The sequence below is a fragment of the Arachis duranensis genome, chromosome 10 (genome assembly GCF_000817695.3).
Source record: "Arachis duranensis cultivar V14167 chromosome 10, aradu.V14167.gnm2.J7QH, whole genome shotgun sequence".
In the NCBI taxonomy this organism is placed as follows: Eukaryota; Viridiplantae; Streptophyta; class Magnoliopsida; order Fabales; family Fabaceae; genus Arachis; species Arachis duranensis.
In genome coordinates, this window is record NC_029781.3 from 104,555,783 (window position 1) to 104,579,859 (window position 24,077).

General features: G+C 32.5%; 3 protein-coding genes across 5 annotated transcripts; 2 read left to right on the forward strand and 1 right to left on the reverse strand.

The window, feature by feature from the left end:
• Positions 1 to 1,664: 1,664 nt before the first annotated feature.
• Positions 1,665 to 14,660, forward strand: LOC107471649 (protein NRT1/ PTR FAMILY 5.4). Of its 3 annotated transcripts, none has more exons than XM_052254911.1 (8): positions 1,665 to 1,794; positions 1,960 to 2,177; positions 3,004 to 3,249; positions 3,811 to 4,034; positions 4,809 to 5,561; positions 10,894 to 11,022; positions 14,298 to 14,384; positions 14,554 to 14,660. In XM_052254911.1, exons 1-7 carry the CDS (start codon positions 1,728 to 1,730, stop codon positions 14,323 to 14,325), a joined length of 1,665 nt encoding a protein of 554 aa, XP_052110871.1. In that variant the 5' UTR covers positions 1,665 to 1,727; the 3' UTR covers positions 14,326 to 14,384; positions 14,554 to 14,660. The 3 variants fall into 3 exon arrangements, with proteins under 3 accessions (XP_052110871.1, XP_020988340.2, XP_052110872.1); XM_021132681.2 differs by having other exon boundaries at positions 14,563 to 14,660; XM_052254912.1 differs by lacking the exon at positions 1,960 to 2,177 and having other exon boundaries at positions 1,736 to 1,794; positions 14,563 to 14,660.
• LOC107471730 (two-component response regulator ORR10) lies at positions 14,345 to 15,566 on the forward strand. Its single transcript, XM_016091221.3, has 5 exons — positions 14,345 to 14,384; positions 14,554 to 14,660; positions 14,753 to 14,830; positions 15,043 to 15,113; positions 15,404 to 15,566. The coding sequence occupies exons 1-5, from the start codon at positions 14,345 to 14,347 to the stop codon at positions 15,564 to 15,566; spliced, it is 459 nt and encodes a 152-aa protein (XP_015946707.2).
• Positions 15,567 to 16,458: 892 nt separating this feature from the next.
• LOC107471940 (F-box protein At3g54460) lies at positions 16,459 to 23,766 on the reverse strand. Its single transcript, XM_016091488.3, has 9 exons — positions 23,105 to 23,766; positions 18,901 to 21,501; positions 18,565 to 18,778; positions 18,187 to 18,465; positions 18,092 to 18,151; positions 17,855 to 17,985; positions 17,370 to 17,484; positions 17,052 to 17,205; positions 16,459 to 16,769 (listed from the first exon to the last, which is right to left on the reverse strand). Exons 1-9 carry the CDS (start codon positions 23,626 to 23,628, stop codon positions 16,762 to 16,764), a joined length of 4,086 nt encoding a protein of 1,361 aa, XP_015946974.1. The 5' UTR covers positions 23,629 to 23,766; the 3' UTR covers positions 16,459 to 16,761.
• Positions 23,767 to 24,077: the final 311 nt, after the last annotated feature.

Genomic DNA, 24,077 nt, shown 5'->3' on the forward strand with positions numbered 1-24,077 from the left:
GGAAAACATTTTAATTTTTTTTTCAATGAGCTTATAGGTTTTTGAAAGAAAAAATATTAAATTTCTAAAAAATTTAGCAGTAAATTTATAGGTCATTGACTTGGTATTTTTTTTAAGACTATGCAAAATTTTTTAACGACCTATTTATTTTGTTAATCTAAAAATAAATTGGATGGTGAAAACTCAGGTGCAGTCGACTTCACGTGAAGTTAATACTTGAGAGCTGTTAGATGATTTGATTGTTTTAACTAAATTTTCATCTAACGACTTCACGTGAAGTCGACTTCACCTGAGTTTTCACCAAATTGGATAATAAATTGATGAAGAGGAATGAACCTACTAATGGACAATAAAAGTTCATCAATAATGAGCCTAAAAAAATCATTTATTAAAAAATTTTAAATTTACACATTTAATAAAATTCATATTAATTAACTTGTTATTAAATGTTTTTTAAGTGTTGTTTTCCATCCTTTTAAACAAATTAAAGTGTATAGTATAAAGTGTTGGCAAGGGTTCTTTTGATGTTGGAGACAACTATGTCTTCATTCTTTTGTGACATTGTTATCCAAGTTCCATTTTTGGTCAACTTCGTACACCGCGTGACATACAAAAAAATGTTATGAACACATACATATAATGCATACCATAATGAAATGTGAGATGTAAACCATCGAAATTAAACAAATAAAAAGCATATTCGATCGGAGCATTATTATGATGGTGAATTCCAAATACGTACACTTATTATTCATAACTAAAAGAAGAAGAAAATTCTTATATAGGAAATGCTTTTTTAAGGCATCTATTTGATTCTTATTGCATAATTAGGTAGGTTTTCTATTATTATTCACTTTCATCGTATTATTCACTTTCATGTTTCACCAAATTTTGTATATCACTTGAATTTTCACCACCTACTTGCTTTCTCTTAATTACACTCGATTATTACTCATTTTATTGATCTTTCATACAAAGAGAGCTTTTTCAAAATATAGCATATATAGATTTTTTTTAGAAAAAATAGGTCTAAAATATGATACATTTAAATTTCTCCGTCCAATATATATAAGGATAAATCGGTCATTCGAAGAGACTTAGATGTCTCGCCATTTAAAAAGTAAAAAATATTTTTGTATTTTTTATTAGTCGAAGACTATGATGCAGAGGTACTGACACGGACACGAGATACGCCGATACACGAATTTTAAAATCTTATAAGATACGGAGACAAACATATATATAAATTATGAAATTTTTTTGAAAAAATAGTAATGATATTTTGATATTTTATTGATATTAAAATAAAATTTTTATTTATTTTTAATATCTTATTTTAATTATATAAAATATTTAAAATAATTTTATTTTAATAAATAATAATATATACTATTTCTAAATTTCTTTCGAGAATACATGTTAAGAATAAAGTTGGACACATTAACACGTGATGATATTTAGGTGTGTCCAAATGTGTCTGAAGAAGAATTTTTTATATTTTATTAAGATATGGTTAGACATAGCAGACATGTGTGTCGGACAAATGTTAATGAGTGTCGTATCCGAAATGTGTCCAACATGCAAGACCTGAACGAAATATATGTATTTCATAGATCGAAAACTTATTTGTCTTCGAGTTAAAAAGTTGAGGAACATATTTTTCATTTATTCTAGATTTTGTATATATATATATAACACATTCCAATGTTCATTACTTGCATAAATCTATGGATGATTATACGAATACCAAAACCACAAAAGAGGGTGGATGGCATGCTGCCATCTTCATCACTTGTAAGTTTATTCTTATACACTCTTTGTAAATCTTTTGAAAAAAAAAAATCTAGTATTAATTATAATTATAAAAAAAAATTAAGTGTAATTATATATATATTTTTTGAAACAGTTATTATAAAATAATAAGAGTTAATTATTTGTGTGTGGATTATATTGCAACAGTTGTGGAATTTGCAGAGTCATTTGCTATAACAGGATTACGTGCGAATTTAATAACATACTTAACAAATGAACTTGATGAGTCTCTAAGTGAAGCTACAAAGAATATAAACACTTGGAATGGTGTTTTGTTACTCTTCCCTTTGTTGGGTGGCTTCATTGCTGATTCATATCTTGGTCGCTTCACCACTATCATCCTCTCTTCTCTCATTTGTCTTTTGGTAATTCAATTTTTATATTATATATATACAAATTATATTTGTGTTAGTTTTCTCATCACTTTTAAGTGATTATTAGTGTGGATGTCATGTAATTAACTACTTTTTCTCAAATTTATTATGCACATATATGGGTTGTTAAACTCTCAAATTATTAATTCTTATTTCAATCTTACTTATAAGTTACAAGTTTAAATTATTCATATGGTTTATCTTTAAATGCTCTTTACTAAATAAAATTAAAGGAGTATTTCGCTATTTGTTTATTAAATAAATTTTAGCTCTTTATTTAAAAGAATATAACTCTATTCTCTTTTTTAATGCCACTCTAAATATAATTTTTTTATATTGTATATTTTTTAGAAAGAAAGAGTGGTTTTATTAAAAAAAGTGATAATATTTTATTTATTTATTATATTTTATATCAATAGTTTAGATCGAAGATTTATGATTTAAAATATAGAGTTTAGAATATTTTATTTTATGTTTTTTTTATATTTTTAATAACAAGTTAAGTTTTAAGGAGTGTTATCCTCTTTATTTTTTTCCGGCTGAAACACATTCACTGTCTAAATAAGATTAAATTCTTTTATTAACTATGATATAAATAAATTTTTAAGTAAATTATAGTAGTAAGCTCGATCGATAAATTTGCATAAATGATAATCTCTCAATTTTTTTTACTATTTTAAAAGTAATAAATATATAATTATACATGTTACATGTATAAAATTATAAATATTGATGAGTTAAAAAGAATAATTTTAAATTATTATCTTCTTAGAATTATTAATTTACTTCTTATTATTCTTGAATTGCATGCATGCAGGGAATGGTTTTGTTGACAATATCAGTCTCTTTAGAGAACCATCATGAGAAGTTATTCTTCATAGCTCTTTACATAGCATCCGTCGGCGACGGCGGCCATCGGCCGTGCCTCCAAACTTTCGCGGCCGATCAGTTTGATGACGGCACGGCGGAGGAGAGGGATGCTAAGAGCTCATTCTTCAATTGGTGGTTCTTGACACAAGTTTTTGCCGCAATTTCTGCTGTGTTCTTTCTAGGATATTTACAGGTAATAATACGTTAATGTTAGGAGATAATTAATAAATACTAAATAAAATAAGTTTAGACGATTTATACTGATTTTTTATTTTTTTTAAATATTATTATAATAATTTATTCTATATATAAAGCACATTAAGATATTTTGTGCACAATTTTTTAAAAAAAAGTTACATATAAATAAATTTATTATTATATACAAATTAGCTTTCAAAAACTTCTTTAGCTAAAAAATTAGTCTCTAAAAATAATTAATAAAAATTTTCCATTTATCCACCTTTATAAAATTTTGATTTTAACTAGGAAATTAACTTTTTTTTATTTAATATTATATATTTTTTAATTTTAAATTTTAAATATTAAATTTTATATCCAGAGTTCCAATCTTAAATTTTAAATTATCTAAAAATAAAGATTAGAAAACACAATTTTGCAAAAAAAAAAAAAGAAAATTAGCTAATGTTTCTATACCTTTTCTAAAATTTTTATTCTAAATCCGTATCTGAACATAATAGCTATAATCTCATTTTTAAGAAAATAATTTTATTATTTGAAATAAATAAAACCACAGGAGAATGTTGGGTGGAATAAGGCAATGGCATTGCAAACTATTGTGTGGATAATTTCATTATCAATATTCTTAGTTGGAATCAAAAGGTACAAAAAACAAAGCCCAACAGGAAGCCCATTTACTAATATTGCACAAGTTTTTGTTGCGGCATTTCGCAAGCGGCACGTGAAAGCCACGCTCCACCATGCCCACGGTGTTTCAGAGCAGCACACTGATCAATACAGGTGAATTCATTTCAATTAATTTTATACTATATTATTTCACATTTTACAGAAATATTGAAAAATATCAAATCACAAATAATAACATGTGTCACCTTTTCCAAAAAAAAAAAAAAGTTTACAAGTAGTTACTAATAGAATTAATCTTCTTTCATTTCATAACTTATACTATGACATGTTTTTATATAAAAATATTAGGTAAGAAGTGTATAAGTATTATATTAAATAATTTAAGCCAGAGTGACTCGAATATAATGATGATAATCAAGTTAAATATTTATATATGTAATTAAATTATCATTTAATAATTTTTAATTATCATACATAAACAAAAATAATTTTATTAGTTATTTTTAAGCAAATTTATTAATTCATTTGCCATTTTTAATGATATTTTTGTAGAAAAAAATTTTCATGTAGCACATCTTCATTTGAATTTCTTTGTTCTACGTTACAAAGAAAAGTTATTTTCATGCGAAATTAACTGTAAAAAATTGTTAGATAATTTATCAGTGAAAATTGACATGTAGTTATCTTTATATAAAGTTGCTGGTTAAGAATTATTAGATAATTTGACATATCTAATTAAATTATTTTTTATCGATTCTTAATTAGTAACATTACATAAAAACAATTGCACGTTAGTTTTCGACTAATTTAACAAATTAAATTAAATTATCATCTAATGATTATTAAATATGAACTTTACATTAGGATAATTGAGCGTGAGTTTTTACCCAAAACATTTCACCATAACATTTGAAATCATTATGATAGATTTCTGGACAAGGCAATGATGATGGACGAAGATGAAGCTTCAAGCAACGTGAAAGATCCATGGAGGCTATGCACAATGAATCAAGTAGAAGAAGTAAAGATTCTCCTCGGTCTCATCCCTATTTCACTATCTTGTGTGATGTTCGCGGTTGTTCAATGCCAACTCTCCACATTCTTCATCAAACAAGCCACCACGATGCAACGTTCCATAGCACCAAATTTCAAAATCTCTGCCGCATCACTTCAAGGAGTTGTTGGAATCGTAATTCTCTTTTGTGTTCCAATCTACGACCGAGTTTTCGTCCCCATTGCTAGAAAATTCACCGGCCAACGGTCCGGCATAACGTTTTGTCAAAGAATCGGAGCCGGCCTAGTCCTGTCCGTACTAAACATGGTTGTCTCGGGTTTTGTTGAGGCCAAAAGAATTGGAGTATGTAATCAACATAATCTTATGGACAATCCGAACGCTGAAGTGCCAATAAGTATATGGTGGCTTCTGCCACAATATGTTATTATTGGCACGTCGGATGCGTTAACAGTGATAGGATTTCAAGAATTGTACTACGATCAGATGCCGGAGGAAATGAGAAGTTTGGGAGCAGCGACACTCTCCGTTGTTTTTGGAATCAGAAGTTTTGTTAACAATGGAATTATAGCTGTTGTGGTTGCAATCAGCTCAAGATTTGGTGATAAATGGTTGCAAAACAATCTGAATAAGGCTCATCTTCATCACTTGTATTGGATTCTTGCTGGGTTAAGTACTATCAACCTGTGTATTTATGTGCGCATTGCTAATGCTTTTGTGTATAAAAAAGTGCAGATGGTTAATAATAATAATAATAATAATAATAATAATAATAATAATAATGGGGTGTAGCAGCAAAGAAAGAAATATATTCAGTGTAATAAGTTGGTTTGCTAGTGCATAGATTTTCAGAATTAATGAAGTTATATATACATTAAGCATTTAGTATAATGAAATTTCAATTCTTACTTATGTATAATATTTTATATACCAACTGTTACATGGGTAACCTGAAATAGACGGATTGGGTTTAAATGAAAGGCCCAAACATTAGAAGAGAGTGGTTTTCGACTTGGTTCACACTTGGAATCGCTATCCGAGTTATGTGTAGGATGGAATGTGGGGTGGTATCTGCAAATACACTTCGATGCCTAAGTCAGCAAGGGGTTTAGCAGGTTTTTGAATGTATTGGGACTTAGCTTTACCTGAGTGTGTCAGTATTTATAGGTGATGATCCAATAACCATCGTTGGAGTACTTACACTTCTGAAGGTGGATAACCGTCCCTTTATCTTAGGGTTATTGAGATATCTCTTCTAGAAATGGATGAGAGATTTTAAGGGGCAGTTACTTATTTGAATAAGTGTTATCTGCCAGCTTATGTCGAACCCGACCTCTTTGAGGAGGTCAGGTAAGCGGTAAAGGCCAATCTTTGGATTGGGCCTGGACCATAGTATTGGGTCAGTGCATGAACAGTGCCCCTACTCGACTCCGATCTCTTAGCTATGAGTTGGATTCGAGTATTAATTGAACTCGAGTTTATTTAAGTCGAAAAATGACGTGATTTTAGTTTAAAACCGACATGATTTTGAATTTGTCAACCGTCGCGTCCGTTCGGGGGCTTGCATTTACATGTGGAGGAGCAGTTACATTGGTAACGGCGTGTTTCTTTAATGACAGCGTCGTTTTACTGTTTTGCCATTAGTATGTTATAAATACTTTTCCCTCTCATTTCTTTGTTTTCTTTCGTCTTTTCTTTGAAGTTTCTTCCCCTGCTCTTTCACTCTTTCACTTAAAACTCCCTTTGACCTTTCGTTCGCGGGCGCTTCACCTCGGTTAGTGGAACTCTTCCTTTTAGTGATTTTACGAAGAAGGTTAGTTCTTTTTATCTTGCTTTCTTTCATTATTTTCACCGTATTTTCTTTTATTCCCGTTTGGTGTACTGTATGTCAGGAGGAGAGTTTTGAGATATATCTTTGATGATGCTTACTATTGTAGTGAGAAACTTTGGAGTTTCTACGTTCTTCTCTTTAAAAAGTTATTTCTTTTACTGCTTTGCTGGCTGTTTTCTTTATCTGCTAAAGAACTGTCTTATTGTTAGAACCCTATTTTTTTATGGTTTCTTTTTCTTTGTGTCATGTAGGTATATTTCCTTATATTTTATTTTTCTGGAAAAATGTCTTCTCGTATCCCTAAGACCCTTTTAAGATGGGTAGATTCCTCCGTGCTTTCTGAACACCCTCTAGTGGACACTGTTTTCTTAACCAAGCTCTGCAAACACCATAGGATCTGTATCATTGATACTGACGAACAAAAATACGAACTAGTGGCCCCTGATCCCGACAATCGGGTTTGCTGTGAGAGGATCAATGATTATGAGCCTCACTTCTTTTTCGTGTATGACTGCCTTTTTACCCGCTTGGGGGTTTCCTTTCCTTTTTTCGACTTTGAGATGGGAGTTTTATCTCATTGTCGGGTTGGCCCTACCCAACTTCATTCCAATTCTTGGGGTTTTATAAAGATTTACCACCTTGTCAGCCAAGAGCTTGACTTCCCAATTTTTTTAAAAATCTTTTTCTATTTCTTCCATTTAACCAAGCCTTTTAGTGCTTCCAATAAACAAAACAAACAGCAGTGGGTGTCTTTCCAGGCTATTCAAGGTCGAAAAGTTTTTTCCATCTTCGATGAATCTTTTCATGACTTTAAAAACTTTTTCTTCAAGGTTCAGGCTGTAGAGGGCCATCATCCTTTTTCTTGAATGAGAACAACCAACTCCAATTTCCTCTGTACTGGTTGGAGGTCTCCCCCGTTGACAAATATAGCCTAGATGACTTGGATGAGGTAGATGAGGTCATTGTTGGGTTTTGTCGAGAGGCCTGCCAAACTTGGATACTAAAAATTCCTTCTTGGCCCTCTGAGTTTCGTCCACACCGAGCTATGTAGTTTTTGTTTCTTTGTTGCTACTTTCTGATGAATTTCGACTTGTAATGTGTTCATTTCCAGTTTGTAGGACGATCAACTTTTATTCTTTCTTTCAGAAATGGTGAAAAGCGGGTCAAGCGCTACTTACTAGAAAGTCTAGGAGGTGAAGTGGAAGGCTCGTGCCCGAGATGCTGCGCAGGAAGTCGGGGTCTCGTCCACTCCCCCTCATTGTCAGAGCTGGGGTCTGGGGTCGTCTTCTCAGCCCCTCTTGGTAAATCCTATTCATACTTCTTCCCTTCCTCCTCCTGCGCCTGCCCCACCCATTCATCCCTCTGCTGAGCCTGAAAAGAAGAAGCGAAAGACCTTGGAGACTGGTTCCTCCACCACTGAGGAGGCCAGTTTCGATGGTCCAAAGTTCGCAATGAAGCACATTCTTCCTTTTAGTCAAATTTCCTTGGATGATGCTTCCTTACGAAACCATCTTCAGATTCTGGCACGGGGGGAATTCGGACGGCTGGGGTCTGTATTGGCTTCTTGATATACTCGACAAAACACCTTGAGTTCTTTTCAAAAATTTATAGAGGATCTTCAGGGGAGGATTGCTCTGTATCAAGAAGAGGAGAAGAGGCTGCAGAAGGAGAATACTTGAATGAAAGATGAGCTTGCTTAGTTGAAGGAGAGGGAGAAAAAGTTAATGACCCAATGTGCCTTGGCTGAGGGGATGAAGAGCAAGGCTGAGAAAAATTATGTCAGGATTTTTCTGAGAACATTGATCTGTAGAAGCAGCTGGAGTCGAATCGGGAGGCCTATCAGAACCTGGAGGATTCTATTGTTGAGAGCTCAGAGGAGGTGTTTAGGGTGTTCAAGGAACAAGTTGGAGTCATCGCTCTCGACTTGGACCTGTCACCCCTCCATCCTGACAAGGTGGTCGTTAATGGAGAGATTGTCTTTCCTCCTTGTCCTGAGACTGATTCTGAGTTAAAGACTCGTGGGCATCGTATTATTGAGTCCCCTCCCCGTGAGGTGGAGCAATAGGAAGGATTCCTACCGAGCTCTTCTTCTCAACCAGCTGAAGCTCCGACCTCTGCCGTCGAAGAGATCCCTCCGACCCTTTCGACTCTTGCAACGGACCTGAGTTTCCCTCCTGTTGATGACTCCAATCCTCTTTCCCAGTGATCTAGCTATTAGGATAAGGGTCTTTTAACAAAATATTTTTATTATGTACGTTTGCAGGCGTTTTTTATGCTTGACGAAAAATGACTTATTTTTGTTTGAATGATCTTTTAACTTCATAAGGTTTTTGTGAAAAACCTTTGTTGTTTTGATCTTCCAAGTTTGCAAAGGAAGCTTTTCGTCATATGGACTGTTTTATCTAAGCTGGACAATTTTACTATCGTCCAAAACTTTTTCAAAAACTTTTTTGCCGAGTAATTTTGAGAAAACTTTCATTTTTATCCTTGAGGAATTTTCGCATCTCTTTTGTGTTCCATTAATTCGACTTTACATATTCCATTTTATTTATTGAAATGTTTTCATAACTTAAGTCATTTTTGCGATGCATTTTGTTTTTTCTCAGGATTTCCGAATTGTGAGTTGTTAGCGATATTATTTCCGAGTTATCATGATCGTCTTTCAAAACCACTTTACACCGACTTGTACCTCGTCGTTTTATCTCGCCGACCACTCAGGTCGGTCAAGGAATTTTCAAACTTTTTCGAGCTTAAATCGGTGCGTTTCGTAGAATAATAATAACAGATTTATAAAGAGATAAAATAAATGCTTGTCGAATGAACATTGATGGAGATAACTTTTACAAAAGTTGTCTTAGCTACTAAGGGATTTAACACTTTTAACCCTTAGTCCCCACTTTGATGCTTTGTTAAAACCCCCTCAGAGAAATTCTTTTTGGGAAAAAACTATGAAGTTGAAAAAAAGAGTACATCAGGGAGCGGAGTTCGCTTTTAGTTGTAATATCTCTTCATGTTGCAAGCATGCCACGACCTAGGGAGATCGGCACCGCTCAAGTCGGATATTTTGTAATACCCCTTTCTGAGGACTTCCCTTATCTTATATGGCCCTTTCCAGTTGGCGGTGAGCTTTCTTTCGCCTGACTTATTTATGCCGATGTCATTCCTAATCAAGACCAAGTCATTTGAGGTGAAGCTTCTACGAATGAATTTCTTGTACCTAAGTTTAATTCACTATTGTACCTATCATTTAACGATTATCAACTATCAACTTTAATTTCACTATTGTACCTAAGTTTAATTCACTACATGAAATTGATAGTTGAGAACCGTTCAGTCAAATCATTTAACGACTCTCAACTATTAATTTCACTACTGCACCTAAGTTTTCACCATCATTTCATCGTAACATTTGAAATCATTATGATAGATTTTTGGACAAGGCAATGATGATGGACGAAGATGATGCTTCAAGCAACGTGAAAGATCCATGGAGGCTATGCACAATGAATCAAGTAGAAGAAGTAAAGATTCTCCTTGGCCTCATCCCTTTGTGTGATGTTCGCCGTTGTTCAATTCCAACTCTCCACATTCTTCATCAAACAAGCCACCACAATGCAACGTTCCATACCACCAAATTTCAAAATCTCTGCCGTTTCACTTCAAGGAGTCGTTGGAATCATAATCCTCTTTTGTGTTCCAATCTACGACCGAGATTTCGTCCCCCTTGCTAGAAAATTTACTGGCCAACGGCCCGGCATAACGTTTTGTCAAAGAATCGGAGCCGGCCTAGTCCTATCCGTACTAAATATGGTTGTCTCGGGTTTTGTTGAGGCCAAAAGAATTGGAGTCTGTATTCAACATAATCTTATGGACAATCCCGAAGCCGACGTGCCAATAAGTATATGGTGGCTTCTGCCACAATATGTTATTATTGGTACGTCGGATGCGTTAACAGTGATAGGATTTCAAGAATTGTACTACGATCAGATGCTGGAGGGAATGAGAAGTTTGGGAGCGGTGGCACTCTCTGTTGTTTTTGGACTCGAAAATTTTGTTAACAATGAAATTATAGTTGTTGTGGTTGCAATCAACTCAAGATTTGGTGATAAATGGTTGCAAAACAATCCGAATAAGGCTCATCTTTATCACTTTTATTGGGTTCTTGCTAGGTTAAGTGCTATCAACCTGTGTATTTATGTGCACATTGCTAATGCTTTTGTGTATAAAAAAGTGCACACGGTTCGACCAAATAATGATGGGTCGGGATGTAGCAACAAAGAAAGATATATATTTTCAGTGTAAGTTAGTTTGTTAGTGCATGAATTTCAGTATTAATAAAATTATATATAATTAAGCATTTAGTATAATTTAATTTTAAGACGTTAGAATCAATTACTAATATAAAATATATAGTAAAATACAAATATATATTAAAACAAACATATATTTATACATAATATAAATATATTAATAACTAATTTTAGTGTATAAATAATATTTTTATTTATATATATTTTTATTTTTATTTTTAAACATTTTTTAAAAATTAATTCTCGATTAATTTGATTAAACCTACCAATTCGATTCGATTTTTAAAATTATGTTCCCAAGTGAACGATAAGAATACCATTATGATGCATGTGTATCTGAATAAAAAATAAATTAATGGGAGCCACTCAAATAAAAACATCCAAAACATCTTTTTAATAATTAAAATTTAACATATATAATTAATTAAATCGTATTATTTTTATTAAAATTAGGTTAAACAAATTGATTTGACGAAAAAATAGTGAATTAAATCTTGAACTGGTCTAAATTAATATTATTAAATTATTTTTTATAGATAATAACTACAATACCCTATTATAGAAAATGACTAAAATACTTCTATTATATATATTACTTTTGAGAATCTTAAATTTTAGTCCTTTATTTTTCTATCGTAAAGTTAGGATTTAGAATTTTTAAAATTAAGATATATATATATATATAATAATAATAATAATAATAATAATAATAAGAGTATTTTAATCATTCTCTATAATAAAGGTATTGTAGTTATTTTAAAAAAAGATATTAATTTAGATCAGTTCAAGATTTGATTCACCATTTTTTTGTTTAAATCAATTTGTCTAGCCTAATTTTGACAAAAATAACATGATTTAATCGATTATATATGTTAAAATTTAATTATTAAAAAAATCTTTAAAAAAAGACGTTTTAAACGTCTTTATCTGAGTGATCACCTAAATTAATATATAAAATATTGGAATGGTTCTATTAATGCTTCAATGGGTACATGACCCCTCTATCTATGGAGTGGCTATCCCACAAAAATGACTCACATCAATTTCAGACCAAATTAACAATTCCGGATCGAATTGCCAAAATCATTAAAACAATAATATTTTTCTTTCAAGAGGATCAGATGTTAACTATTTTAATTTATTTTTCAAATGATTATCACAAAAAGAGAAATTTTCACAATTAAAATATGAAATATTTGCAATTGTTACACCTAATTACATGAACTAATGGAAGATTTAGGAATCTCATGGAAAAACATATAGTTGTTGGCATATCGCTCTTGTTTAAATATTTTTCATTCTGATTTATTTCCTTTGATGAATGTACATACAAGAAATAATCCAAATTAAAAATATTAAAAAAATGAGGGGAAAAAAATTCAAATAGGCACGTTGAATAAATTATTAAAAAAAAAGACAGGGTTGAATGTTTAGACGTGAAGCAACAGAGTTGGTTCTAAACATCTGAAAATTCAATATGGTTTGGGTCAAAATTGGCTCTTAAACTTATACAAGAGGCCAAACATTAAATAGTATGGAAAAAAAACAGGGAAAAGAAAAAATCTATTCCTGACCTTTTTTTTAATTTGTGGATATTTAATTTTTTAAAAATTTAAAAATATATTTAAGTTCTTGATTTTTTTAAAAATATAGACACATCGATTTTTGAGTTTAATTTGTCATATTTTAAAAAAATTTTTATGTGTGCATTCGTATCAACCAGATCAGTACAATAGGAATTACGTCTGATCTTTTTATTGAATTCGACAGATTCAAGTAAACATGAGAAATCAATATGTCTAGATTTTAAAAAGTTAGAAATTTAAATGCATTTTCAAATCCTGAAAGACTTAAATGTTTACATATCAAAAGGTCAAGAACTTATTTATTATTTTTTAAAAAAATAAAAAAATATTTACATAAAGATTGATGTATTTAAGTAAAATTAATAGTTAATATCTATTAAATAATTTAATATATTTAATTGATATATTTATATCTTAATTAATATTTTATGTCAATAATTTTTATTTTTTATAATATCTTTTAATTCAACAAGATAAATATTAACCTATTACGAATTTAAACTATATTTTGAAGTCTAATATTAATATAAATTGTTACATATATAAAATAAAAATTTAAATTTTGAATATTTATTTAAAAGGAATATTTATTTAAGAGAATGAATAAGCTGATTATTATAGTTAGTATGAAGGTCATGCACGTGCATGGAATCAAATGGAGAGTCTTATGCCTTGTGCCTCTAAATAATGACCTTTACGTCTCATCAAAAGTCCAATTGGTGGAAGAGTACAAACCACAAAGGAATATATTCTTGTTTTTAATATTTTTTAAATCTAAATCTACAAATTCCAATCACTAAAATTGGCCCTAAGGCAGATTGATTTTTGTTGAATTTTTAGATAAAAAATAATTGGTTCATACTTATAAAATTTTAAGAATCAAATTCTCAATACTTAACAAAAATTTGATGGATAAGCTATTCCATTCAATAGACGCTTTTGATAAAATTCATAAAATCTTAAATTTAAAATGTTTTGCTGCCAATATAATAATTAAAAAAAAAAAACTAAGCTATAAGTAATTTGCATTGACTTGAAGCCGTCCTATTTAAATTTTAAAGTTTAAACCATCTTTATATTATTGATTTTAATTTTAATACAGTGTAAAGTGTAAATATGAAAAGTAATTATTTTTACTGATATGACATTATATAATTGGATATACGCGTAAAATTATTTTACATTATTAATATATCAAAATTAAATTATACATTATTTGTATTTAATTTAATTCAAGTAATTAGTCATTAATCATAATAAGCAAAAGGTCAAAAGAGAAAATGATAATAACAATAATAATAATAGTGATGAGGAAGCAAATCAGATTTTGAAGTTTGGTAGAATAAGAATGCTACCACCTTTCTTATTTGCTTTGCTTGATTTTCAATTCAAAAATCAAACCCAGAAGATCCGCTAGATTCTGGATGAAATCTGTCGGATCTTGCTTTCCAAACTGTCAGATTTTCAAAGGGGATTTTGTTATCTTCCTGATCATGATGTATTCCATTTTAAAAATAATGTCCCTTTCTTATTCTTATTTGTTATATTTATTATTATTGTTCACCACCTTTTTTGTGTTCCTCTCTTCATTGTTTTCTCTCATTCTTTTCTTCTTCTCCTTTGGTTCTTGCAATTAAAGAAATTCTCATTCAAATTAAATCATGGGTTTGGCTGCAGAATCACAGTTTCATGTTTTGGCTGTTGATGATAGTCTCATTGACAGAATGTTGATTGAAAGACTTCTCAAAACTTCATCATTTCATGGTAATAATTCTTTTTGTTTTAGTTAATTTATTTTGCTCAATAAATATATAATATAAACGAAAAAAAATTACTAAAAAAAACAGAAAATAAAAATGCAAACCGGACAGTATGACGAAATTAATATCTAATTTTTGTTTTTTTTTTTTTTTCGTTACGATATGAAATTTAGTTACTGCAGTGGACTCAGGAAGTAAGGCTTTAAAATTTCTTGGATTGGTTGAAGAAGAGCAGAGGAATGAAGAGCCTTCCTTTGTTGCTCAAAAAACTCATAATCAGGTTTAATTCTTTTTATTTTAATTTTTTTTTACTTTTTTTGGAGTGAAATTTTTATTGACCAATGATCTAATTGCATTGACTTATTTTTGCAGGATGTAGATGTGAACCTGATCATAACAGATTATTGTATGCCAGAAATGACAGGCTATGATCTTCTTAGAAAGATCAAGGTAAGTTCATGGGGGCAAAATTTCTAGGACTAAATTTTATTTCGAATTTGGTTATTTCAGAAATAAATGTGATATTGAATTTTCAAATAACCCTATTTATAATTTTATATCATTAATATTATCCAAGCTATCACATAACAAATTTCAAACCTTTTTTTTTTTTTACATCTTTATCAGCATTATTTATCTAAGAAAGCTCATCCATTTGGCAGGAATCAAAATCTCTTAAAGATATACCAGTTGTGATTATGTCCTCAGAGAATGTTCCATCAAGGATCAATAGGTAAGGGAAGTTACATCCAGTTACCCAATTCCATTTAGTTTTTCTTGATTAATTTCAATCATCTAATCAGATTAATGCTTTTAAAAATTAGTTTGCTTTTTGTAGGCAAAAATGAGAAAGTTTGTAAAATAAGAATAAAAATCTTTTTTTAAGGTATATAAAAAATTGAAAATTAAATCCTCAAGTTTGTTATTGTTAAAAATTACAAATTGGAGGTCATAAATTAATTGAAATTCAAATCTGACAAGGCCTAGTTTTTTTTTTCTATTATTATTTTCCTTTGGGATCAGATGCTTAGAAGAAGGAGCTGAAGAATTCTTTCTGAAACCAGTTCAACAATCTGATGTAAATAAGCTGAGGCCCCATTTATTGAAATCAAAGGTTAAGGAAGTGGGAGAGGAAGACCAACTCATCAACCTCAGTAGAAAGGACATAAATGAAATTTTAGCCTAAGTTAGTCACTAGAATCATACCAACAAATATGAAAGCAATATAGGAGGAGGTCCTTTTGATGTACATTGACATGAGAAAAATGATTTTCATTCAATTTTGTCTGACAAAGTAATTCTTTTGGCTAATATTTCTTTTAATTTTTCTCTTATGTTTCATATGATTCATGATGAGTGAGATTTGTACCTTCTTTTTTATTATTTTCTGAACTTGGTATTTTAACTCAAACATATAAGAAAGATACATAAATTGCTGGGGTAATTCAACAGCAATATTATATAAACAATTAGAAATTTAGAGATTCTTTAGTTTTCTTATTCACTTGAACTTTGCAACACATATGTTTGTATATAGGCGATGAAGTGGCTCTTACTAACTTCTAAGTTTAAGAGGGTAATTCCTTAAGAGTAATTAACGCAAATTCTAAAGAATTTACTGAGACTAAAGTTTCAAGCAGAATGGAGTAAAATAAAACGAATTATATTTATATTTAAAATAATTATAAGGAATTATGCGGCAACCTAATCATTATCATGCGACACTGAATAGATTCTTCATTTTACTTTGAGTTGAAGTTTGTATAGTTGACAGAACATCTTTTCAACCACACCAAGAAGCCGGGTGTTCTGTTTGGAAAAATTCCCATCAGTTTTCATCTATAATCAATACAACAATATTATTCATACAATAAATACTCTTAATATCTGTATCCTATGGTTATTATTAATTAATTATATATTTCGATTACTTTTAAATTAACAAACAAAAAGAACATATATTGGTTTGCTAAGAAAACATTAGTGTAAAAATAATGTGTATGAAGGATGCATGCATTGCAGAATTGTGATCAATATGCATGCCTGCTATTCAGTGCACAATTCCAACTCAAACACTTAAATAGTTAAATTTGATTTAAAAAAATCATCTATATCTCGTATCAACAATAACAAAAAGCTAGCAAAAAGGAAAAAAAAAAGGCCTTTACAAAGAGGATTATAATAAATGAAAATGAAAATCCATAGACCCATCTAGGCTTCTACCCTTTCCATAATGCTCTAAAGAAAGAAAGGTGGAACATGAATACAAGATTATTCATGACCAAAAAAAAAAAAGAATATAAGATTATTCAAGTGAATGAAGGAAGCATATCAATAGGACTTGATTAGAGATAAATGATTAGTTCTTTGATTTTGATCAATCATACACCTGAAATAAAAAAAAGGGGCAAAAAGTGAATGTTAATACATACTTAATAAGCCAAAAGTTTATAGGAGACATGAAAGAATAATCCAATTTCAAGGCAAAAGTGCCTGTCTTAAGGAGCACCAACCATGACAGTAAAATTCCATTACATATATCAACTTCTGTACAAATAACCTTTTTAGTTTATGCTCTTCTCCGAAATCCCCGGTAAATGTTAAGTTAATTTTCATTCAATAAGACTCATCTATCGCTTCAAAATTTGCGGAAAAACAATTTTATACAAACCTTTTAGGGTTTCTGGATTAGTATATACAAATTTAAGTTTGAGTAGATAACTACTTTCAGCAAAATCATGTAATGAACGGTGTCCTCGTCCCCCACTATCATCTACAGATTTGGGAGTATCTTGACTAGGAAATCTTCTACATTTATCAGCATCCTGGTGTAACATGAAAATATTGAAGCACGACTAACAACAACAGTAATAAAGTTAAGAGGAGAGAAATAAATCAAAAGGGAACATGTTTCAATAAAAGAAGTCAGTAAATGTTAAGTTTGGTTATTTAGTATGTAATATACTTCCAAGTTTTTATAGAAGTTAACCTGTAAATACTCCACCATTTGTTCTTCAATGGTACCACGCATTGCCAAGGTTTCCACATGAATAGGACGAGAAGCACCCATGCGATGGGCACGGCTAATTACTTGCTCCTCCATACTGGAAGTTTTTAGCCAATAAAACACATTAGAAGATGATTAAATAGGTTAAAGGAATCAAATTGATTCAAAGGAGGATATGATAAATTTGGGAAAACAAGATACATTATCATAAATTATTCAAGAACAAAGTTCCAGTTTAAATATGGAACCTCAATTGCCAATTTTCATTCTAGAGGACTGATACCCTACAAAGTTATGCATACCAAAACCACAAGTACAGAAAACTTTATAAGGATTACAACTGAGGACAATGATTTTTTGAAATTGTAATCACTATTAATTTACCCAAATGCAATTTACCCATCAGCTGCAAAAGCAACAAAACCATAATATTTAATCCTGAGCATGGAATGGGTTTATGTATTAACCTTCTGTCCCAAATTGGCTCCATCAAAAATACATGCGTAACGAAACTCAGGTCAAGCCCCAATGCAGCGCTTCCATCCATCACAAGTGCCATACAACTTGAATCATGCTGGAATGTGGCTAATGACTTCTTCTGGAAAAGGGAAAATTAAACCAAATGAAGGTCAGAAATTATAAAAATAAATAAATAGATAATTTAATCACTCTGAAGGCAGTCAATTACAATTCCAACATTTTACCTTGCTGCTTGAATGCATTGGGCTATACATTCCAGCATATTTGATACCAGCAATGGTCAACTGACAAACTGAAAAAAGTAGCACAGAAAAGGCACCTGCTGTTCAATGACATGTATATGCTCCAGAAACTGGGAAAATATCAAAACTTTGTCAGGTTTCATATTGGTCATAGTGCTTCTTATAGAACATTCCTGGAATAATGATCCACCATCTCTCATATGCATAGGGGAGCTATTCTCAGTATCAAGCTCATGATTGCTCTTGGCTTTGCAGAAACCCATCTCTTCATTGCTTTCTTGCAAAGCTTTTAACCTCTGGACAAGATAGGAGACTTTACTACTAGAAGTTGATTGCCAATCAGGATCCCAATCATCCTGTGCATTCAACATTGTATGTTTAGGGTTATTTGCAAAAATTCAAAATAAATTTTAAAAAATGCAAATTATAGTCAACTGAATTATTAAAATCCCAACCTGCTTATACGAAGGCTGCAACTCAATAAGATCTTTGGGCACAGGCCACTTTGGGTTAGGATTTTCTGGTCGGGCCAATGAATCAGGACTCTCCATTTCGTATGCTTTACCACATCCAGGGTATGTACACTTCATATTGTCTAAAGAAACACAATCAAGGCACAATAGATGGCGACAAGGTGTAATGAGAGGAAGGCGGCACCACTCCTTGCATCTTCACATTTTATTTATAATAGGAAAATTAATAAGCAGTTATGACCTGGTTTTTTTGTTTCATATTTAAGGGAGACCTAAAGGAAATTAAACCAACAAAAGAGAACAAGATCCAAATATTACCTGACACAATTACCACCAAATAGGAGACTATATCTTATGGAGCTATACTCTGCTGAAGTAGCATCAAGACCACTTTGTGCTAAAATATCCATTGTTTCCTGAATATCTTCTCCAGCATGTGTAACTTTAATATGCCCAGCAACACAGCAAGAGAGCCTCACATTCTTTATGGTTGCACTTCGAAATTTCCATTGTTTTGGATTCAGTAGACTCTCAACATGTGAAGGGTCATTCCAATCAGCCATCAATATATTACGCCGAACAGTGAGTACCAATTCATTGTAACTTCTAGCATGTTCCTCACTGAAATCCACATAAACAACTTTCTTAATGCATGGCGGAATGTTTTGCAAGTCTACCTTTCTTTCACTAATCATGCACTTCTGAATTAAATGCAACAGGCGCGACCTTCCTTCCTCCATCTCTGCCTCAAATGGCCTAAGGATGCCAGCTTCCCACGACTTCTGATTCAGTCCATAAGCTTCTTCATGAAGGAACCTTAGCAGAGGTTGTAGATGTGGGAGTTGGCTGTTAGGGGTGTTAGGTGTTGGAGTACCTGTTAGTATCCAACGATTTGAAGCCATCATTGAAATAGCCATTTGCAACTTGTTTGTTAAGTTCAGGCTTGAGCCAAGAGTGTGACCTTCATCTAAAATTATCCTAAACCAATGTACTTGCATCAAAACACTCCTCTTACGTGGGTTCCACTCTGCACTTAAACGGCTAAAGGTAGTTATAACAACATCATAATCCCAAGCTAAACAGTGTGCAGATGGCTTCCGCTGATCAACGCAAACATACACCCGCAATTGACCAGGAGTTACATGCTTCTCTATTTGTGTTTTCCAATGATCAACCAGATTTGCTGGAACAACTATGAGGGTTGCTCTTGACAAGTACAGCCTCACAAAATCTAATGGCTCACGTAGAGCCATGCCAAGTGCTTTCACATCAAAAGTCAAATTGCTAAGATTTTGTGGGTAGTACCACTTGCATATACCTTTCTCTACTCTCTTTACAAGGCCAAATGCTTGAAATATTTTGTGGAATGCATTAAAATATCCATTAGATGTACTACAGGAGTTCAAAATGGGCCCCCGTATGCCATGTGTTTCCATTCCTGCAATCTGATCTGCTGAAAGTTTAACCAACCAAGTCAGAGCCTTCTTTGATTGAGAATTCAGCAATGTACAGTGCTCCTTAAGAACACTAATGAAAAAGGAAATATTTTGTTCCAAACCCCCAAGAGTTCCTTTCAAGTGAAATCCTGGCAAGTATGTTATCTTACAGCTATTCTGGAAATGTTGTTCTGGGACACTACAACTCTGATATGAAGGGTCAGTGTTCATACTACAAAACCATGCTGCACTAGAATTAGCCATAATATTATCTGCAACCTTTCGCCATTTGTGACATGCATCGCACTGAATCCATGTATCCTTGGACTCCAAACAATCAACTTTAGGATTCCCACGCAACTTGGAACTTTTCCCACGTCCATATGAAGCATTAACTAGTTTATTTGGTGGTACACATGATGCAATATCTGATTCGTGATTTCTTTTATGTGATCTCATACCAACTCTTCTTTCCTTGAAAATCAAGTCTTCATCTTCAAAGGAGAGATTCAGTTTTTTCTTGACGCAACTGAGACTCCTAGTGCTTCGACTGGCAGGCACCGATTCTTCAAAGGATGCATCTACAGGCGATTTCATAGCTTCTGCAGAAATTACGTCATTTTGTGTAGTAATTTTCCCAGCAGGATTCATCAATCTGGCTCTTTTTGAGGAGTAGTCATGGTTCTCATTATTCTTACTAGTATCTTGGGCCACATCCCTCTTACCCAACACACAAAAACCAGTTATATTATTACCACTGATCTCATAATAACCACATTTCTGGTTACCATTATGTTGACACCAGATTACTTCTGCCCCGTCTGGTGGATCTGCCAGAGTACCTTGTGTCTTCACAATAAGAGAAAGTGTTGTTACAGTCTTACCCAAGCCAGGCTCATCACAAAACATCCCTCCGCGAAAATCTCTGATGGTGGGAGTTTCCTCAGAAATTATTTCCCCAGATACAGTATTCACGTGGAAACTAAAGCCATCTTCAGTTAAGAGAGCAATATATAAGGGATGTAGCAATTGTTCAAAATTTCGCTCACGATGCAACATCCACTCAACTGCAGTCTGCTGATGAGGAAAGAGATTTAACTTTGTACAAGGCATTACTGAAGCAGCCAAGGATCTGAGATGTCGACACGTTGCAGATACCCTAGTGAGGTCCATTGGACCAAGGCAAGCTAAAATTTTGGTTAAAATATCATCAGATATCTCCCAAATCCCAGATCCGAAAGCATTATCAATAGGTGCTATCCTTGAATTGTTAGATTTCTGCTGTTTTCCAACACCAGGTACCATCTTAAATATTTCATGAAGTTCAAATAGTCTTTTCTTTGAAGAATCACTTGCACCATAATGGAGCTTGCAACCAAGTACATGACAGTCAGAAAGGTTCCAGATGTTGTCGCTTGTCCCAAAAGTCTTCATAAAATAGTCTGGATCAGAAAGTATTGAACTTCTCTTGTCCCAATCACAGCTGCATAACCCTCTCAGTGTGTTAGCAAGCTATCTCATGGTTATACGTTCATATATAAATTCAAGAACTGCAAGCTACTATATTGTTTCGAAAGTATAGCTCCTGAGTGACTAGCTAACACACAATCAGTATGGCCATATGAGGAATGGTTTCAAGTTTGTTTGTATGGCCATATTAAGAAACATTGTGAAACTTCAAAATTTTATTATATCATGATATGATAATATTATGATCCCTCGGCGCTCTGCAGTTGATCCAAGTCCAACAATATTGGAAAGTTGATGTGCGAGTTACATAATTTAGAGACTAAATCAGATGATGCAATGCACAAACACGTCTGACCTATACATCTCAATAGAATAATAAAATGAAAACCCTAAAGATTAAAAAATTGAAGTACCAAAAACATGATATCCAAAGTTTTAAATTCAATAAAGATTGGAGACCATAAAGAGGTAGCTTGAAGAATAGTTTTAAATTGTTTGTTACCAAGTAGTTAGCAAGTTAATATGGCATTCTGAATTCCACAGATGCATGACAGTATGGCACCTTAAAATCATTCATTGTGGTTTTTAAACCTTAATACAGATGTGATAGATGTTGAAAAGAATCACATAGTGGGAAAACGTCATTGCTGTACTTAAGTCTTAACCGCATCAACCCTAATTATACGTCTGTAGTAGTAACAATGAAATACATAAAAAAAAATTAATATAATAGCAGACTTACAAAACAACAACAATCACCAATCATACCATAACTCCTTTTATTATAATTTCAGCTCTTAAGGCATCATGAGCAATATACTATTCAGCTAAAACAATTAAAAATAAAATAAAGACAACTGTCCTGCCTATATTAAATATTATACCAATTGAAGAATCCAGATGAATCAATATAGGCATATACATGATAATTTATACAGACCATAGTTGGCTTGAATTATCTCTACATAGATACACCAGATGTAGGTAGTTTCGTACCACTAAGCATATACCACATCATAAGAACTAAGAAGGAATCCTTGCACACAATTTTAAGGCATAATGATGCCTTAAGCCTACAATATAAGAAGTACATCTTATTTCATAGTTAAAGCAAGAGACAATGACTACCAACCTAACTGAAATGACATACATAATGTTATGGCATCATAAGGATGTCTTACACCCAATTACCTATGAATTCCACGGGAAAACTCGAAATCCCCTTATCCAATCCTCTTATTTAAACATTTATATGCACAAGAAAATAAATTCATCTGTACAGTTCAATACTAAAAAGTCAAGCCTTCAATAAAAAGAATAACAAATACAGTCAAAACAAGAAACAGCAATAGCCCATAAAGCCAGAGTGTAACTATTCAATGACAAAACTATATATTAACAGCCTTCTCCCATTGACAGCATCTAAGAATTTCTCTATAGCATTTCTCTTTTTGGAACACTACAACTTAGCTAGCTTAAGCATCAAAATCTAAAGAGGAAATCATCTAAGAAACCTCCCAATATCACACTACACATATCTCAAAAACAACTAAAAATACCTATTAACATTGCATTCCGAAGCATAAAATAAATATCTCAAGGAGTGAAAACCGAACCTCAGGTGGCTAAAGAAAGCGCCGGCAACCGGCCCCGACCGCGGGAACTGCCAGCCACTCCAGAGCTCAATTGTGAGGTAGACATCGATGAGCACCACCGCCCTCACCTCCTTCCCTTCTCCGACCTCCACCCACACCACTCGAGCATCACTCGTGATGCAGTTGCGGCTCACCAGAGCGTGAAGCTGGTGAACCACGCTAATGCTCCCATTCACCATCCCAACCTTACTCATCCTCCTCCCTTTCGAAGAGGATCCGCCGCTACCACCACTGCTAATACTCTCTCCTCCTTCGCATTGTCCTGAATCCGAACCAGTCCCCAACGGACACAAAACGACGCCATTCCGGGACCGGAAACCGTCGCCGAAGATCTCGCATTGGTCGTTGAACGAAGAAGTGGAACTATATCCTTCAGATCGAATTGGAGGAGTGACTCTGAGAACGGCACAGAGGAAACCGCATAGCTTATGGTTCGCGAAGGAATCGCCCGCGGACATTTTTGTTTTTTCTGTTTCCTCCTTCATAATCTTCGAACGAGATTAAGGAACGGAATTCTAGGGTTTTGGTGATTCTTGAAAATTGAACATGACGAAGAAGAAGAAGAAGAAGAGAAAGCAATGGTGAATTTTGGTGATAGGTTAATAGCGAAAAGAATTCGATTTTAGAAGAGAGAAAAAGAAAGAAAGAAAGAGTCTAATACTGCGAGAACGCCAACAGGTTAACGATGTGAAGAGAAAAAGACAAAAGAAAAAAATACTTTATTTAAAATTAAAGTAAAATTTAAAATAATAGGTAATATTTTAATTTTAAATTTGTGAAATTTCCTAATTAACTAAACTAAACTAAACTACACACTAAGAGGTGCGGGAAAAAAGCGAGATCATATCCTTTCTTTCTCTCAGCATTAAATTACCATAGAATCAAATTATATCAAAGTAAATAATTAACTAACCTTACACATTGAGAATTCATT

Excerpts from the sequence above, each read along its gene's own strand:
- LOC107471730 (XM_016091221.3), top strand. The coding sequence starts at position 14,345 with ATGTTGATTGAAAGACTTCTCAAAACTTCATCATTTCATG. Across the intron at positions 14,661-14,752 it reads CTCAAAAAACTCATAATCAG|GATGTAGATGTGAACCTGAT; the intron begins GTTTAATTCTTT and ends TTATTTTTGCAG. Across the intron at positions 14,831-15,042 it reads ATCTTCTTAGAAAGATCAAG|GAATCAAAATCTCTTAAAGA; the intron begins GTAAGTTCATGG and ends TCCATTTGGCAG.
- LOC107471649 (XM_052254911.1), top strand. The coding sequence starts at position 1,728 with ATGGATGATTATACGAATACCAAAACCACAAAAGAGGGTGGATGGCAT. Across the intron at positions 1,795-1,959 it reads TGCTGCCATCTTCATCACTT|TTGTGGAATTTGCAGAGTCA; the intron begins GTAAGTTTATTC and ends ATATTGCAACAG. Across the intron at positions 2,178-3,003 it reads CTTCTCTCATTTGTCTTTTG|GGAATGGTTTTGTTGACAAT; the intron begins GTAATTCAATTT and ends GCATGCATGCAG.
- LOC107471940 (XM_016091488.3), bottom strand. The coding sequence starts at position 23,628 with ATGAAGGAGGAAACAGAAAAAACAAAAATGTCCGCGGGCGATTCCTTC. Across the intron at positions 18,152-18,186 it reads TACATGTCATTGAACAGCAG|TTGACCATTGCTGGTATCAA; the intron begins GTGCCTTTTCTG and ends TCAGTTTGTCAG. Across the intron at positions 17,206-17,369 it reads AAATGGTGGAGTATTTACAG|GATGCTGATAAATGTAGAAG; the intron begins GTTAACTTCTAT and ends ATGTTACACCAG.